Genomic DNA, 18,918 nt, shown 5'->3' with positions numbered 1-18,918 from the left:
GGATTTTTAATTAGGATTTCAAAAAAAGTAATTTGAGATAATCTGTATTTTCCAGATAAAAACAACAGGGTTTTTTAACCCATCATAAAATGCATTATGTTCTTCTATAAGCACTGTGTCATTTATTATTCAGTTTCACATATTTTATTGTGAAATGTAGGTGATAGCTAATTCTTTTATTATTTTTTTCAAAGATAACCTTTGCACCTAAACCCTGTGCAACTCTGGGAAAAGGCCAGGACATGAGATGATCTTAAAAACCACAACACACAGCTGAGTTTTGAGTTTTAGAACATGCTTTGCATGTTGAACTCTGCAAGGCAAAACCTGGTTAAAACGTTTTTGGGAAAGCTTCAGATCTCCCCAGATGCTCCCCCCTTAAGCTAAGGCTTCCACATTGCAAACATTCCTTAACAGGGTAGGAGAGCACCAACTGTTGCCTTAGTTGGCTGGCAGCTAAAACAATTTCTAAAATCCTTGGACAGGTTTCTGCTGTGTCCATGTGGGAGGGGAGCAGCAGGAGTGCTGCCTTGACAGACACTGCTCTGCAGGGCATTGGGCTCTACTCATATTAAATCTAAACCCACTCTAAAATCTATACATTTCTGCACCCGTTTCTATTTTCTGTGTTTATTTCGAGAGCACAACAGTTGATGTGTAGCTAATTTACTGTCACATTGACTAAACATTTATATTAGCCAACCAGAGCACTCCCAATGCACATAAAGGAAACTCCCATTTAAAAATATTAAATTAATAAATTATTTTCAGATATTTCAGCAACATCCTTTGCTTTTGCTGACATTTTGATATAATTTTTTTTTGAAGTTCATAAAATAACACTCTCAGAGTTCTAACGGTCATGTAGAAAATATCGACAATGGAAACTACCAAAGGATTATATGGTATCATACAGAAAAATGCTCCCAAGTTTCAAGTGGTGCTGACAACTGGTCCTCCCCAATGCACGAAGCTCGGTCCATCTCTGGGTACCCATGTTGGTACCCAGGCAGTCAGCACATTCCTTGAACAGGATTTTCTATTTCATGTGTAGAAACAGCTTCTTAGGTGGTGGTGGCAGAGTGAAGGAAGGTGTGAAGAGGTGATCCAACCCGTTCCATCTCATCTGGGACAGAGGCAAGGTCTGAGGGCAGTAGCAGCAAGTTGTCAGCAGTCCTAACAGAACCACGAGACCTTCTCCCACATCCTTTGTGTTGTGAGTGGTTCATATTAATAGCCCAAGGGTTAAACTGCTGATACTTGTTCATCTTCTGCAAAACAAGATAAAGAAATAGGCAGTTATTCCACCAGTCCCCACTTCAGGCAGACAGGGCACACACCAGCACCCAGTGAGGTGATAACAGTGAGACTATGACAGCTTCAGCCCTTCAGCAGCATGTTTTCACTGTCTTTATCATTGATCACTACACACTCCATATCACCATTTATCAGATCCTCAGGCAGTCACAGAATGGTTTGGGTTGGAAGGGACTTCAAAAGCATCTCATTCCAACTCCATGCCATAGGCAGGGACACCATCCAGGTTGCTCCAAGCCCCATCCAGCCTGGACTTGTGCACTTCCAGGGATGGGGCACCCACAGCTTCTGCAGTCTGAGGTATGACGGTCATACGATAAAGACATATTGAAAAACAGAAAATCCTAGAGCCTCCAAAAATTATCAGCATGCAGCTCCCAGTATGCCAAAAGCTATGGATTTGGGAAAAAAGCCAGCAAATTTCCATGCAGTGAGCATTTTATCCCAAATAAAATTAACCAAGCACTTCAAAAATAGTAAAATAGGTGCTTCTAAAAGTGTACAGTTAAATTTAGCTTAAAAAAAATTTGATTAAAAATGTTTGAAGCAATGACTTCCTTATTTTTACATCAAAAGCACAACAGAATTAATGCCAGGCAATTTTATGTTTACTGTAAGTTTGAATTGCAGTACTAATACATATTTTAACTACTGCTTACACATTTTGAAGGGCCAAGATATACTTCTTTTGTATCCGAAATTGTTTTAATCTAAATACAGGCTCATTTTAAAATCAGACTGAAATGGAAGGAAATGATCACAACATTCTAACAAAAAGAGAGTTCACCAGCAAAAGGTACAAAAGATCACATCGGTGCACAGAAATTAAATCAGCAGATAAACAGTTAAGTAGAAATTCCCCTGACCTGAAGTTAGCTTTGACACAATATAAGAGCAGTCTTTATTGGAAAATCCTCTCACATTTTGGTCACCCTACAAATGCCATGCTTGGCAGCACTGGCTGTTGCTTCAAACAAGATCATGAAAAATGAACTGGAAGAGACACTGTCAGGCCAAGATAGGCAGAGAACACAGGTTTCATCAAATGCACTCTCCATAAGAACAGAAGTTCACTATTATTTTGTTCAATATTTTGAAACTCGATCTCCAAAAATATCTCCTGAGGCATAAGGCAGCTCAATGCCAGTACACCTGAATACAAATGAAATAAGTTCACTCCACCAAATCCAAATCACTGATTTTAGACCATGACCCTGATGCCAGCCAAACGACTGGGACACCATTTAATCAGCCCAGGGAGGCTAGAGTTTTTCCACATGTAGCCTGTCAGTGTCCCATCACTGTTTAGGAGGGGAACGATTTTAAAGAAAAAAAACCAAAATCTACATGCTCTTAAGTGTGTCAGTCAGCTGTACTTTAGGAGATTTTATATGCATATTTTTGTATATTTATTTATTTACATATTCTTTGAGTTTGTTTGGTGCCAACATGCTTTTTCTAAGGGGAAGGCGTTCTTCTTTGCTTTGAACATGTATGTACATGCACACAGCTATGCATGACACACAGAGCCACGCATGTGCATACAGCCATACAAACACAACTGTGTATTCAGAGATTAATCTGCTTTTAATCTCCAAGGATGAGCCAAGAGAAAGCCCAGAACACTGCTGTGAAGTGCACCCTGCACAGCCCCGCTCCCGAACCAGGTGTTCACCTACCATCCTCTTCACTATCTGCGTCAGGCAACTCTGCTACTCTGGGGCTGGACGGCTGCCGGCCGTGCCACTGAGGCATCCTCGAGGAGACACAGGCCACCGCGTCACTACCGAGAGCAGCTGCTGGAAGTCTAGAGAGGTCACTGTGCAGCATCTTTGACCTCTGCACTGCCACACTATAGTCTGGAGGTTTGAGGTGTGGGTGGTGGGGCGATCCTTCTTTAATGTCCGCTAAAGAAATCCCCATATATCCCGGAGGGGTGGGCGGTGGCTCCCTATACCTATCGTCCTTCTTAGGTGAGGTGACACAGTACACTGGGCACAAGAAATAAGCAATGGAAATGTTAAAGAAGAAAAAGAAAGGAAACAAAACGTTAAAAAATCATGAAATGTTACAATGGCAAAACAGAAACTGATAACAAAATGCAAATGCAGAAACACTGGTTATAACGACAGCAGCAGGTATTTATGCCTTCATTTCTATTTTCTATTTATTTTAAGAAGTCAGAGTAACAAGAGAATCCATAAACTCCCTAAGTGAGATGTCAATTGAGTGGAAAGAGGACTCTAAGCTTGTCTGCATTCAGACTGCAATTAACACCTTTTATTCCAGTCCCTGCTCCTGTGGCCTTCCTGCACCAGGGGATGCTCTGGAGCTCTCCAGCAGGATGGAGAAGCAGCACAGCCAAGTCTGCTGCCACTGTTACAGGCTGGGAGACTGAAACAGAAGGAATTAAGGCAACCAGCCCAGAGTTACTTCAAGCAGCATGCTGGTGGTTTGACAGTAAGAACTGCTGGTTGACTTCCAACACCCATTTCATCGCCCAAAAGAGGTCAGTTGCTTAACACAAATTCATTATAATAAAACATCACCATATCAACTGATGTGTATAAAGACATGAAACCATCCAGCCATGCCATAGGAAGAAATAAAATAGCATCATTTAAAGTTTATCCTATTAAGGCAGACTGTGTATTGAGCCTGCATTAATTATTTTACATTTTCCCAGAATGAATAATGGCTTATCACACCCATACTTCTGATTTCTTACTTTTTCCCTTGGTTTTTGTTTTGTTTTCTTTTATATCCTTATCTTAAACTATGTTCTCTGTTTACAAGTGAGAAAAAACCAGGAACAGTTATTGGAACAGCCTTTGGAAGGGCTGCATTACCCCTTGTGCAGTCATGAAAAGGCCATAGTCAATGTTATTTGTTTGCAATGTCCATGCCTCATAATTCATCTTCTCCCTTCCTGCCCTGTTCAGCAGTAGTTCAAGTCACAGAGGCTCTCAACCCAAAATATAACTCTTTTAGGTTGCCTCCCCTCCTCCCACCCCAGGTCTGGGGCTTATGTGCATGTTAAATTGGGCTTTTTTCCATGGACATGTTGCAACAGGGGAATTTCAAAGCCAGGGTAATTTTTTAAATCTCTTAGTTAAGTGAATTTGCATTCTTCCTGTGGATCCATTTTAAATAGTGCATGTTCATTAGTTTCATTTATTTCAGCAAATGTAATAGTTTCTTGTCTTAGAAGAATGTGAAGGGATGAAAAATAAAGGAGTGTTTCTTATTGTGTTGTAGACTTATGAGATTCCAGGTTTTGGTATCAGGAACACAAGCTGGTTCATACTTGATGGCCTCAGCTCATGCTTGGGCTGACAGTAAAACAACCAAAATCAAATTCAGTCAGTCTGGGGTTTAGCAGATACACGTGGGTACAGGCAGAGATTTATACTATTTAATTACAGGATTTCTTTTCATTTAACTAGCACTGAATGAGGTCTCTGTGAAAAAGCAGGGGAAGTGAAGAGGATCTGCTCTTCCCTGGAGGGATGGGGAAGGGCTGGGTCCTCACCTCACCTTCAGTTTTGGTTGGATTTGCAGGAGGAATGACAAGGGTGGGTATGCTCTCCTTCAAAGGAGAAAGCTTCAGGCTACCTAGAGCTCACCTTTAGTCTACTGTAGCAATGCAAGTATAATGTGTCCCTTTGTTAAGCTCCAATTCGTAGTATTTTACAAATGGTGAAATAAAGTGAAGATATCTTTGGCACACTGTGTGATGGCAAGCAGCTAATGGATTTGCATTTGCAAACCTGCAATTACATCCACCCTTATCAGATCTTTCCTTGAGTAGACACACTCATGTCCAGCACTCTGTGAGTGCTCCTCACAGCTACATGGTGCAGAATGGAAAGAGAATTAAAGGAAGGCAAGTGCTGTCAGTAAAGACAGCATGTACTGAACAGTGAGCCTGCCATCTCCTCATACAGCCCAGACACTCATGAACAGCTCTGAAAGGCTGCAAGGGCAGAGCACAGGCACAGCAATGAGCTGGGAGCAAATTTTCTGCAAGGCTCCACCACAACTTCTTTTCCAAAACCAAGAAGGAGGAACACAATCCAAGACCTCCGCCCTACGTGCAATGTTTATTCAGGCAATTACCTTTGATAACAAACCCCTCCAGCAATCCACTCAATAATTAAACTGCATTTCAGCTGCACCCTTGCCTCACAGTCTTAGAAAGCTTTGCATTCCATGTTTTATCTTGCTACTAACCCAGTTCCTTTAATTCTGGCTACTGAACTCACTAGGACGGGGGAAGAACATCTTGCTTGATAGAACTATGCATATTTCAAAGAACGTTTTTGATTTTTTCTTCTTTCATAAGTAGCCAAACTGCAGCCATATAATCAAATAAATGGCATCTTAAAATAGCAAAGACAGGAAAGGAATCTGCTTTGCCCTTGAGCTTTCGGAGCCCAAAGCCCTGTGGATGAAAGGTGCCCCAGCTCCAAGAGAGCCAGGTGAGCTCCACACTACTCTGCAGTCATGCCTTTCCTCTGGGTTCCTGGGAAGTCTGTATTATAAGGAGTATGGGATCATTGACCCCTGTCAAAAGAATAACTACAGCCATGAGTATACCTACAAAATCATTCAAAAAAGCAAAATAGCATACTACAGAAAATAACTGCCTGACATTCTCCTGAAGAGAGCTTTCCTGCAGACCCATGAAGTGATGGGGAAGTGCACTTGTTTAGTATCTTGATATTCCTAATGCAAAAGAAGGTGGCTTGAAAACACACTGTGTAGTGCTCTGGTTACAACCACGTGCGAAGCTGAATTCAACATGCCAGGCAGCCCCAGACCTGTTGATGTCATTTCTTAACAACTTAGTACGAAATGAAAAACAGATGTAGCAGCTTCCACGAGCTGTTGGCTTGGCTTACCTATCAGGCCTTTTTCTGTACTCGAAGTAACAGTTTTGTAAGTTGTATCAGCGCCTGGTTTAGAGTCCAAAGCCTCCGTCTGCTCCGCCGTGGAGTTCTCCAGCCCCCTCCGCTTAATTGTCCCATAGTTTGTCTCGTAAGTGTCTGACAGGGAGCTGGAGGATGCCCAGCTCTGCCGAGACTGGTCGAGCTCCACGCTGGCTTTCGACTGCCTGTTGGCTTTGGAGAAGGCTTCGGAATACAAATAACCTTCCTCAGAGTAACAGTTTGTGGGCTCCACTTCAGCTATAGGTCCGTCCAGCTGGGTGTGACGGTAAGAACTGAGGAGATCCCAGCTCTTCTGGTTTGGGATATTCTGGAAATTGTCATGAGAACTACTTGAGCATGAAGTCCAGCTTCCCCGGCCGCTGTCTGCTGCCTCTACCGTGATGTGCTCATGGGAGATCTCCTCGCTGCTCATGGAAGATGTGAATGCCATCCCTCTGATCAGAGCAGGCCTAGTGATGGACCAGCTACATTGGAAAACAACAGAAATGGGGAAAAAGACACTTGTAAGCTTTTACAATAAGAGCAACCTACTCAGAGCCAACTCTGGGTTTGTATCAGGTGAGCAGCAAGCTCAAGGCACGAGGGAGCACTGTCAAGAGACACTGTTACTCCCAAATCATTACTGCACCCAGCAGCAAGGAAGTTATTCCCAAGTTTGCAACATGCATTTCCAGGTTGCACCCCAGTTCCCTAAGTCTGGCCCACAGAAGCTCTGCTCTACCAATCACAGAAACATTGCCTTACAGAAAGCAGAGGAGTAAGTTACCTCTTACATTTAGTCTGCTACCAACTTTTTCTTTACATTTATAAACTAAAACAAAAATAAATATATAGAATAAAATCCAACCCCTTCACTGGCAGCAACATCAAGTTGTTCAGACAGAGTGGAAGCAGCTGAATTTCAAGAACATCTGGAAATACTGGGCATAAGTAACATTTGTGGGAACAATATGGAGGGACAGATTCTGAAACGCAAAGTCCAAAATGTCTTTTTTAAAGAAATGTCTGCTGAAAGCTCTAACTGCACAATTAAGGGGGGAAAAATAAAGCCAAGTTTGTATGAATTTAGAATAGAGGAAGATAGGATTGCTAGACATTATTCAAGTCTCCCAACTATTTCTGGTTGTGTTAACAAATGCATGGGCAGCACAACATTAAAATTCAACACCCTCCCTCAGCAGTTTACTGACATGTTGTGAAATCAAGGAACGTTTTTTAGGTTATATGCAAGCAAGGGGTTTTATTTCCTTCCTTTTCTATTTTGTTAAGTCCTAAGATAAACTCCACTTTCTTCCCTCACAACTTATTGAAACTCAGGAATAAAGGAACAACCACAAAACATGAACTCAGTGTATATTATGCCTTCAAGAAAGGGAATTATTTTCTTTAATGAAGCACATCTTTAAATTCCCAATTTAATCCTATGAAATAAACTGAATTACTCATTTTTTTCCATCCCTGGAAGTGTTCAAGGCCAGTTTGGATGGGGTTGGAAGCACCCTGATCCCTGCCTAGAGAAGGGGGGTTGGATCAAGATGATCTTTAAGGTCCACTGCCACCCAAAGCATTCTATGATTCCATGGTCTGGAAAAATTAGAAATGTAAGGAGCATCTCTCATTTAGCTGAATCCATGACAGCTGAGGACAAACAATGCTATCTCAAGATATATTAGGAGATGTTACTTCCTATGGATCAAGGTGCTACGTCTAGCAAGAAAAATCCAAAAACTTCCAGTTCAAAGCATCATTTCAGCACGCATTCTCATTGCACTGAATTAACAAGACCTCTTGTGTGGAAACTGTCAGAAAGTCAGTGGCAGAAAGCTGCCAGTCTGCCTAAGCAACAAATGATAATTAGAAAAATCCTTACAAATCACATTAGAGCACGTTAAGTAACTGGCACTGCTGACTCGGAGAGAATTGATCATATCCTGCTGTTCTTTTGCTGTCTCTCACCACGGCATTAATTTGCTAAGCATCATCCTGGCTTTTAACAAGCTTCTAGTCTCCTGCAAGAAAAATCCAGCTAAACCTCACCAATGGGAACAAGCTGTTGTCTCCCCAAGTAATACTGTAAGCTTCTTATGGAAACAGGCTCCCACACAGCAGCCAGTGCTCCAGCTTCCAGCAGAAGCTTAATAACCACAGTGGAGTGCACAACTGTGTCCTGGCCAAAGCTTCCTCACCCCTTCTGACAGCAGAACACCAAGCCCCAGCGGAAGCAGCTGCACCTTACCCTGGGCAGGGCTGGCCGTAATCTGTCAGTGCCTGAGGATGCTCCTTCCTCTCTGCCCCGCCTGAATCCACCACGATGAGGGACTGGGACAAACTCCTCTCGTCCTGCAGTGCTGCTGACATGGAGTCCACGGAGCAGTTGCTCACGATGCTGGAGCGGGATGAAATCTCACTGTGACTGGAGTCTGAGAAGTTGTCGGATTTAGTGGAAGGTATGAGGGCATAGCCTAAGTACAGGAGAGGAGAGGAGAGGAGAGGAGAATGTCTCGATCAACATACGACAACCAAGTATTGACTCACACATTTCAGAGAGGATATTTAGGACAAAAGCAACCAAACCCTGTTTGCATACAATCAGTCCACTGAGGATTTTAGGGTACTAAAGCTTTTAACATCTATCAGCATCTAGCACTGATTTACTAATGCAAGTCCAGGAACACCAATAACCCACCTACAACTCCACTACTCTACAGAGCAGCAGCTTTAACCTGCTCAACCAGAATCAGCAGCCTACTGCATCACAACTGGGCAGGCAGATCAGATCTTTCCAATTCTGCAAGTGCTGACTCCTTCAGTAAAAATGCAGCACACTTCCCACTATCCCTCTGCCATACTGCCGTGCAAGACTCAAAAAAAGATTCTGGCAGTGGAGGAGGAGATGCTGACTAAGGTGAAAGACAGCTATGAGCACTCAGGGATTAGCCATATGATCCATTTCAGTTTTATTGTCTGCTCCAAAACTAACAGAGAAGGAAGCAAAGGCAGGAAGTACAACCTTGGCAGGAGCTGGACCAGACTCCAGTGTTGTTCCCACAGAAGGGAAGCAACTGAAGACCCCACCAGACTCAGAGCATAATGTCTAATACATTTTTTTTTTCTCTGCTTGGCTTACCCTCAAATAACTTCTTTCAGACACAAATAAGGTATACACCCCTATATATCTAACACCTCAGACAAACTTTTTTTTTCCCCTAAATTTCTGCACTTGCGCCTTTTAGTGGGACTGCCGCATATTTACATTGATTAGGTGAAGAAGTGAAATGACAAGACAGTGTAAAAGCCAGTGATACACACAACCTAATACAGAAGATGGATGCCCTTAAATGCATAAACAATACAGAGATGATACAGTATGACATGTGGAGACACTGGCATACAGCCACTGAGCATAATGCTCATAATTTGAGATTTCACAGCTTAACTTTGATTATTTTGTAAGATTTTAAGAGCAAATATGAGCAGTAAATATCAATATTATCAAGCTATAGAACTGAACCTTAAAATGTACTTAAGAGCAGCCTTTTTAAGATTAAATTTCAGTTTCCTTTCATTTGGCAATAACTAATATTTCATATTCTTTACACTTTTAGGGACTTTTTAAATTGACCCAACTACACTGCAGTAAGAAATGTCCTCACAATGTTCCAACTATCTGGAGAACAAAGGGCCTCTTCTTCATTAAAGAAATTAACTCTATCTGAAAGCTGAGCTATAAAATAACAGCACATGTGTATGAACAGACTAAGTATTCGCTGGGCTGAAAAGGACAGCAGAAGATGTGACCAATGGAATACACACCAATGCTGGCAGTGAGCATTCCACTGACACCATCTCAGGGCCTCTTTAATTAACAAATGCTGCAGAACTTACTTGTTTCACTGGCATTTGTGACACACTGAGTAACTGAACTGACACTGTACCTGTTCCTTGATTCTCTAAACTTCACATTATTGTCTTCACTGCACTGTAAGGGTGATTAGCTATAGAGAACTGACACAAACATCTGTAAGGGAAGCACATTAAACATCTTAAACATGTAAATGGATAACGCTGAAATAACTCAGATAAACTCAGGATATTGGACGCAACATGGATATCAGTCTTCCTTCTAAAAATACACTATATAGTCTTTCTCCTTCTTCTAGGCCTTGTGCATAGGCAGAAGGATATGTACACACTGCTGTTGGTACAGATACTTGCTGTACTCAGAATATCAATGTCCTTGTCCTTCTGGTTTCCACTGCTTTCTAAGGCTTCAGTGGGCTCTGCTTCCCTTTTTGCAACAAAAGCTGTTCTTTCCCTGGAGAAGCTTCTTTCCCTAAGTCTTCTAAACTGGAATCCCTTTATTTTTGTAGGTTCAAGCTCAGCTTCTGCCTTTCTACTCTCTTCCTCTCTGTCCATCTTTGCACTTTTCTCAGAACTCTTTCCAGCTTGGCAAATCTTCTGAATTTGCTTTTGTAAATAAGCCCCACCTATTCCATAGCTGCGCTGTCCACTGTTCTTGTTGCTGGTTTCACTGGCCAGTGATGAGGAAGAGCCAGAGAGATTCATCTGACTGCAGTTATCCGACCTTTGGATGTTGCCAACTACAATGAAGTAGACACAGACAGATGTTGATAGATGATGAGATAAATAACAACAAAAACAACATCCTAATTGAAAATCCTTTTTTCTTCAATCCTATTTTGTATATCACTTGGGTATAGCTCAAAAGAAAATGAAATCTAAGATTAAGTGGAATGTGTTCATGCCTAAAATTATGTCTTTCAGCTGTCTGTGAAGCACCTAATTTTAGATCAATGAGCTGTTAGCACAACACATACAACAAAGTACAGATCACCTCAATCAAATGAGAGCAGTGCTGAAAGTAAGGTGAATTAATGAAACAATCCCTAAGAAACAAAACAGTATTTTCAAAGAACCAGGAAAAAGTTAACAAAAATAACATATTTATAAGCAATGCTCAGTGGAGCAAGATTTGGCAACCCAAGTATTTAAGCTTTTTATGCTGTGTTTAAGTAAAATAAGTGGCATTCTCCTAAAGGAAACAGGATCTTGTGAAGGCAGAAGTGGATGGACCAGCCTGATCTCCCACTGAGAGGGGTGAGAAGATGCAGCAGGTCACTGTGCCATGCCATGCCAAGGCCGTGGCTTTGGGCTGTCAGTGAGTCAAAGCAGCACAGAAGGGAGGGAGAGAGGCCTTACGCCATCCAACACCAACCACCCGCGCTGGCTACTGAGAGGTGTTAAGAGATTTCAAATGAATTTCCATCCAAGGTTGACTAATGATGAAGTGATGCAGGTCTTTTAAGATGAAGACATCAAAAATAAAGGGATTCTCAGGGCATCATGAGAGACAGGGATGTATACAAAGCCCTGTGCACAAGAACAAAAAATATGAACAGCGACTCGAGGATGCAGATGGATCCACTACTTCTGCAGCAACCTAAACCACCTGTCCTGGAGAACTATGACACCATTCCATCTCCAGCTCTATCTAATCACCTGGTATTCCAACTGCCTTGAGCAAGACCAGAAATTATCTCAATAGCTGCAGTTTCTGTCCAATACTGTCATCTTCAAGAAATCCCTAAGTTTGAGAATCCCATTCATTTAAGTGGCCACCTAAATCTGAACTGGCATGATGGCAGGTGTCAGCACTTCAGATCTATTGGGAATTCTGCCAAAAGTACTTAGGCAGTATTTTAAGAAAACAACTGTTCCCCCTTTTTTTAAATACTAAGTGATTTAAAGGTCCAAAATATACAAATACATTGGAAAATCATGTCTATTCATAGAAAAACGTGATTCTATTCTTGACATGAATATTCTAAATTACTATTTCTCTTACATGCCATTACCAACAAATATTCCTGCCACTGCCCACCCTGGTTTAGGCTCCAGTTCCTGGGACTGATGCTGCCACACACGTACCTTTGCGTGGGGAGCCCTGAGGAGAAGCAGGTGGGCTGGAGTGCAAAGAAGATGCCATGGACATAGTGTCTTCTGTTTGTTTCTTACTACTTACTTCCTCAGACAAGCTTAATGACTTCTGTGGAGAGCCTGTACCTATGAAAACAATGGGATCAGTTACTGCATATTATTCTTCTTTTGAATTACTGATTTCTGTTTAAACTACAAATAAGCACCATGTTGAACAATCAGAATATTCAGCAGAGAGGAGCAGATGGTCAGAGAATTCTGCATGTGGAGGCAGTCTCCATTTAAATTTAGATCAGATCAGCTGTGGCCACTGCTACTGCTGGCTGCTCATCTCAACTGTGTTGAAACACCCATATCCCAACAGGAACCACTGCAATGGATACATTCATTGTAGTTTTGGCAAAGGACTATGTAAAAAAAAAAAATCTGGGTGCAATATAAACCTTGGAGGAAATCTTTGTCCATGGCCCTGTTGGGACTGTTAAAAACCATGTGTGTCAGAGCTACCAGGTCAGTTCAAGATCTTCACAAGCAGGAGTTCTTAAATCAATGCTCACGGGCACTATCCACAGCTTGGCCAGTTTAGCCAAACCAGCGTCCCACACACGGTTTGGTGTTTCTTACTCGCTCATTAGACCATCCTGCAGAGGACTCAGTGCTGAGGAGGTATTTCAATTTCTTGCTAATTGTTAGATCAGCATGGACCACCACACACAAATGAAGAAAAACCTCTGAGAACAAAGTTTCCGGAACTTACCAAACTGCACAGGCTTTTCAGAGGAGAACTGAAATAAATACTAACTAGAAACAGTATTTTATATGCTGTAATATACTGTTTTCTAAAGCTATTTTAAATTATGTTGATGCCTGATATAAAATAATTTCATATCAGTTATTGACTTCATTTAATAACCCACAACTGCAGCTTTCAAATGATACAACAGTTATGTAAATAGTAGAAAATATTTTTAATAAAGAATATACTGCTTTGCAACTAGCAAATTTAGAGACAAAAATATTATGTTCACTAGAGCAACTAATAATATATGTTGCTCCATTTGACCATAATGTTATTAAAATGGTGTCCCAGAGGTTAAAATATTAAATGTCTGTGATTCGTTTCAATTATTTCACCCAAATATATTAGACTTCATGGAGCAAGAGCGTTTTTGGAGAGAGCACCTCACCATTAACTGTTTTAAGGAAAGTTATAAAAGACTGTGCAAATGACTAAGCACGCTCTCTTAAAACAGCAATATGTATCAGCTGTTTTAAAATGAATTAATTTAATGAAGCACAGCAGTATCTCACATAAACCACTCAGCTACAAAAGAGCTCCTCCCTCCTGCTTACTTACATCTTTAAACATCCCCAGCCAGGTGAACCGAAGATACTCACTGAATGTGACATGATCCTTTGTCAATCCCTTTTTCCTGCTGGGGTACAAATTCACAGTTGGGACCTGAAGAACTTGACTCATTCGGTTTTGTTGATGCTGATGGGCTTTTGTGGTTTGGCCGATTGATCGCATGGGCACTGGAGACATTTCAGAGGATTTCCCTCCTCTTCTCTCACTTAAATTCTTTGTCACTGTTAGGGAAAAACTGCACATAAATATCGAGCACTCTCAATTGAAGGATTATTGCAGTACCACTGCAGACAAAGGAGCCACTCTATAAAGAAGATAAACTGTATTTTAAACCATTTCCAGTCCAAACATTACGATCCTATCACACTGAAGATGATGTGTGAAGGGCTTTAAAAAAAAGCCCTAAATTCTTGAAAGTGCCATAGCGGTACTTAATCAAAAGATCAAAAGATGTTGTTTATTTCCACCACAAGCCTGTATTTTAAATGTTTGCATGCAAGGTGCAATTGTATAACAGCACTTCTTTCAAAATCAGGTGGTTTTGCAACTGGCATCAAATGTTTCACTAGGTGGCACAAGTGATTTACAGCACAGGGCACTGCTTCAGCTTCTGCTTTAATCACACAGCAATTCACAGACTGCTCCTCATCTGATTTCTCCTTAAATTCTGTTGGAAAACTCTGGATTGCAGTGTCACTACTGCTCATTCCTACCACAAGCAAGGGCAGAAGCTTATGACTGAGGTAAGAAATGGGGGAGCTGAACCCCTGAATGTGGGTAATCCAACCAAGTGCAGAGACATGTCCCTGGACAGGTCAGTGCTCTCACTGCACCAGACCTAAAACCACGAGGGGCTGGCAGCTCCCTCATGCCACACATCACTCCTCTATTCTTTCTCCCAGCTCTGTAATGAGGATCATCTCAACTGAATCTACTGCCTGTGGGTTTTGGGGCTTAGGGCTTTATCCCCAGTTTTTTAAAATGCTGCTTTTAATAATATGCCAATCTACTATATATTTATTTGTGTATCCACTTAAACTTCATTTTCCTCTCTGATGTTTAAGAAAATATGGACCTGATTTGCCTAACTACATGAAGTAGAACAGTCAGTATATAGTCCCTGTTTTTACTTTCAAATATCTATGGCTAGCACCATGCATATAAGATTTTAATTTTTTTTTTAAACAAATAAAAAACAATCTGATAACATTTATGTTTTTCTCTTGGCCCTGCTACCTATGATTGCACATAGGTCATCTATAAAGAGTTCAAACATGAAGGATTTAACGTTTTTTAAACGGGAGTTAAATGTGGCCATTTCCAGATTTCCTGCTTCAGTCTTCAGTGCTACTTAAAAGTAAAAGCTACAAGGAAATTTGCATGAGACGGCATCTTAGGGAATAATAAGGATTTGCATTCTTAATATTGGATAACAGCAATTATTTGCTGTTAAAATTTTAATCTTCAAGATGCCATCTCCTAGTCATGCTTTGAACTTACCTCATCAGAGATTAAACATTATTTGAAGACAAAAAAAGCCTTAAAATTCTATATTTGGACAAAAAAAAATAAGCAGGATACATAATTTTGTTTAGCATGGTTGTTGCTCATCTATTTTGAAACAAATCTGCCTTTCAAGAAAGTGAAAACTGCTTGAGTATCTAAATAAAACACAATTATAACTTCTCATTTCTCAATAAGAATTTACTGAACTGTGCAAGACAGCAGTTCAGACAACAGTTTGTTTGACAAGAGCTCAAATTATGAGAGCTGTCCTGCTGTAGTCCTCAATTTGTGACTGTCAAGCCATGTCAAACTCATCAGTCAATATTGACCTAACTTCTCCTCAACAATCTTCATTTATTCTAAGGTGTAATCCATTGCAGTTTCTATATTGATTTTATCTCTTTTCATTTCTTGCTGTTCATATGGTAAAGACTACTTTTATCCTTCCTAGTTCTGTGCAAGGACAGCAGGGCACCAGCAGAGCTGATGTGCTAATGGATTTCCTGCCACACTGATGGAAAGACACACAGCTTTAGGAACTAAAGGTCAAAATAAAAAATATCACAGAAGTTTTTGAGCTCAACCAAAACATGAACACACATGCTGTCCTGCTGAAGCTCTCAGTACATGAACTGACAAAACAACCCTTACTACAGTATCTTCTCCTCGGAGGGAAAGTTTAAAAGAGTATTTTTAGAGAAGGAACAACGTTTTTGATAAATGCTATAGATCATGCTGCTGTTCTAGCTCACTGTACTTACAAGTGCTGTATGCAGGCTCACACTGAAGTGACAGTATTTGGATCTTCTCTTCGTCTGTCTCTACACTGAGGTTGGACAGGTACTGCTTCACCTTCCTCGCCATCTGGGCATCCTCGTAGAGCTTCTTGGCGTTCAGGAGCGAGCTGCGGCGGGCACGTTTCTTGTGAGCACCTCCCTGCACATCCAGCATGTTGGAGTTCATGCTGCCCTGGCTCAGAGACCTACGAGAGAAAACATCAAAGCACTAAAGGTTCAGTTCTCAACAGCAACAAAGAGCTACAGCAGCATAGGCCAAAGCAGATTAATACCAATAATCTTCAGTTAGGGCTAGTGCATGCTGATGCAAATGAGTTAAAAAAGATGAACAGCATTAAAACAACACTTGTCTTAACATATCTGGGGAAATTGAGAGCAGCAATTTGAGCCTAGAACAGGACTGCCTATGGAAGTGTGGAGCTGGGAAGAACAAGGGGCAGTGCTGCGTGTGGAACTCATTCAGCTCCACTAACAAAACCCCAGGCTTGTGCTGCAGGACCCGCAGCTGACGAGAAAAAATAGTCTCAAGTTGTGCCAGGAGAGGTTTAAATTGGACATTAGGAAAAACTTCTTCATGGAAAGGGTTGTCAAGACCTGGAAAAGCCTGCCCAGGACAGAGGTGGTGTCAGCATCCCTGGAAGTTTTCAAAAAACACATGTTTAAGGCTCTTGAGGACACGGTTTAGAGGTCAACATGGTGGTGGTGTTGGGTCGATGGTTGGATTTCATGATCTCAGAGGTCTTTTCCAACCTTAACAGCTCAATGAATTCAACTGTAGATTCTGAAAGTGGACAAACATGGTAACTTTGGTGATTTAAGGAACTGGGTACCCACTGTGTGCATCAGGCTTACACAGAAACTTCCTGCACTTAGCTGAGCACAGAAGTGAGTGACCACTGCAATCCTCTTAGAAAACTGAGCTTCTCTTAATGGTTAAACAAGGGGCAAATTTTGTTAAATGTACAAAGTGCATTTGATTACACACTTAACTTCTTTCTTCAATTAACTAAAAAAATTCACAGAAGAGCAGCTCATTAAAAAAACGTATCCCAAGAAAGGTGAGGAAGGCAGTGATGATATACATACACCCAGACTTGTATCTATGAAAGAGGATGCTCCTCAATACTCCTAATTTTGAGCTCTGAAATCTATCAGTAACTGAAGCAAAAACAAATAATACTGTACTTGTTAAAGAACGTGAGTTACTCTCCCAGACAGTCACTCCTATTCACACTGGAAGAGTGACCAAACAACTGATCAGGGTATAGTTTATACACAGTCACCTCTGTTTCAACTGCCAGAAGTCCCTCAGCCACACCAGTTCTGATGAATTTTTAAATAAACGGAGATCACAGTATAAGTCACACGTAAATTCTAATGGAAAATGTCAAAGTTGTTCAAGGCTGGGTTTGTGTGGGGATTTTTAAATATTCAGATGAATATTTTTAAAGCTACATGTAGACATTTATCAAGATCTCGTGTGTTTACAGAATCACAAGTGGCAGAATAAACAACATGAGGCACAGAAGAGCCATAATGGCCAAAGGAGTTGGAATGAAACATGTTGTTAGAGGAAATCCAAGGAATCAAGTAATCTGAGCTTAGAAAATAAATGTTGGAAAACAGCTGACTACAATATTTTCAGACATGTTAAATAAATCATTCTGAGTGAAAATATAAGCTTAAAAACTCTCAGCAATTTATAGCTTAATTAAATAAAAGAGAGATGTTATTGGAGACAAGGAGCAGCAAAAGGCATGACGGAGTGTTCACAGCTATTCAAACCAAAGGGACACTCCTGTCTCTTGATAAGGACAAAGCTATTCTACAATGATCGGGAAATTATGATTATTTTTAATGACAGAAATATTTTATTATTTATGTACACACTTTCCAGACTTTCAGGTCTGGATTTGACTTTTTAAGGCAATTTAATTCTATTTCCTTTAACAATTATTTTTCCTTATTCCCTTGTGTTCACAGTAATTCCAAGGGTTAGAAATTACAGTGGCTCCATGGGCCCTGGCTATTTCTCCCCATGAGCTGCCTTGTGAGCTGTTGATTACTGAACACCAAATGCTGCCAGCCAAGGGCATCCACACCAGCATCAGGGACCAGTATCCAAACCTGCTAAGCCCAGTAGGACCAGCCCAAGTCCTGCCACTGTCCCCATCGCTGCTATGCAAAGGCACACAGGTAACACAGAACACATAAAATATGGCTACAATGTCAGTCTTACAATCACTGCCCTGGGCCAGGCAGGAATTTCCCTGGCCAACATCAGAACTCTCATCTTTAGTCATTCCATGATCCAGACCTCACACAACCAACAATCCCAGTAGGATCAATGAGGATTTTGGTGCAGGAAATGTGAGACATATTTTAAACATACGCTAAAAATAAATACTTTGAAGGTTGCCTGAAGACAAATTTCAGGGAGGAAATTACTACATCATTACCACAATTCAAAGTGTTCTTATAGTTGAAAATGCAGAATGGCTTCAATTTTTCTGTAACATGTTAAAAGGCAAGTTACTTATTACATTTACTTCCCACAATATTTTGCCTTCCAATATAACTGCACAGCAAGGTTTTTTTTAATGCACAAAGCCAAAACTCAAACAACTTATCTACTACAGAAAAGCAACTCAGAGTCCTTATAGCTGCAGTAAAATGTTGGCTGTAACCCCTTACTCCTGTTTTCAAAAAAAACATGTATTGCAGGGTTAATAAAATGCATGCTATATTTCAGATGCATGCACTAACGAGGAGGATGCAGTATGTTAAGAGTTGCATAATCTTTATTTATCTTAGTTGCATTCAGCTCTACACTTACCCCAAACTTCTCCACCTCTTCTTCCTGTAAGCAAGAGCCATATACATTGAAGCATGTATTTGAACAGAAAAGCACAGGAAAAAAATAAAACAGTTGAGAGTCAGGAAGGAAAGATGTAGACAGGAAAGAACAGAAAAGAAAAATCTCTATACAGCCACATTCTTCTCAAACAATAACACAATG

The 18,918-nt window shown here is 40.9% G+C and overlaps 1 protein-coding gene across 21 annotated transcripts in view; it reads right to left on the bottom strand.

The window, feature by feature from the left end:
- Positions 1–23: 23 nt before the first annotated feature.
- The window catches only part of RAPGEF6 (Rap guanine nucleotide exchange factor 6), a 123,556-nt gene continuing 104,661 nt past the window's right edge, over positions 24–18,918 (bottom strand). For 10 of the 21 annotated variants that reach the window (XM_068205708.1, XM_068205698.1, XM_068205699.1 and 7 more), the window contains 9 exons: positions 18,736–18,759; positions 15,864–16,084; positions 13,626–13,817; positions 12,219–12,353; positions 10,757–10,870; positions 8,506–8,731; positions 6,222–6,733; positions 2,997–3,308; positions 24–1,271 (listed from right to left, as the gene is read on the bottom strand). In XM_068205708.1, the coding sequence (XP_068061809.1) occupies positions 1,246–1,271; positions 2,997–3,308; positions 6,222–6,733; positions 8,506–8,731; positions 10,757–10,870; positions 12,219–12,353; positions 13,626–13,817; positions 15,864–16,084; positions 18,736–18,759 (1,762 nt within the window). In that variant the 3' untranslated portion in view covers positions 24–1,245. Of the gene's footprint in view, positions 1,272–2,996; positions 3,309–6,221; positions 6,734–8,505; positions 8,732–10,204; positions 10,871–12,218; positions 12,354–13,625; positions 13,818–15,863; positions 16,085–18,735; positions 18,760–18,918 lie in introns of those variants that run through there. The other 11 variants (XM_068205703.1, XM_068205704.1, XM_068205700.1 and 8 more) reach the window with 7 other exon arrangements.

The sequence above is a fragment of the Anomalospiza imberbis genome, chromosome 15 (assembly GCF_031753505.1).
Source record: "Anomalospiza imberbis isolate Cuckoo-Finch-1a 21T00152 chromosome 15, ASM3175350v1, whole genome shotgun sequence".
Lineage (NCBI taxonomy): Eukaryota > Metazoa > Chordata > Aves > Passeriformes > Viduidae > Anomalospiza > Anomalospiza imberbis.
Note: the sequence above shows the minus strand (reverse complement) of the source record. Positions and strands in the feature narration are given on the sequence as shown.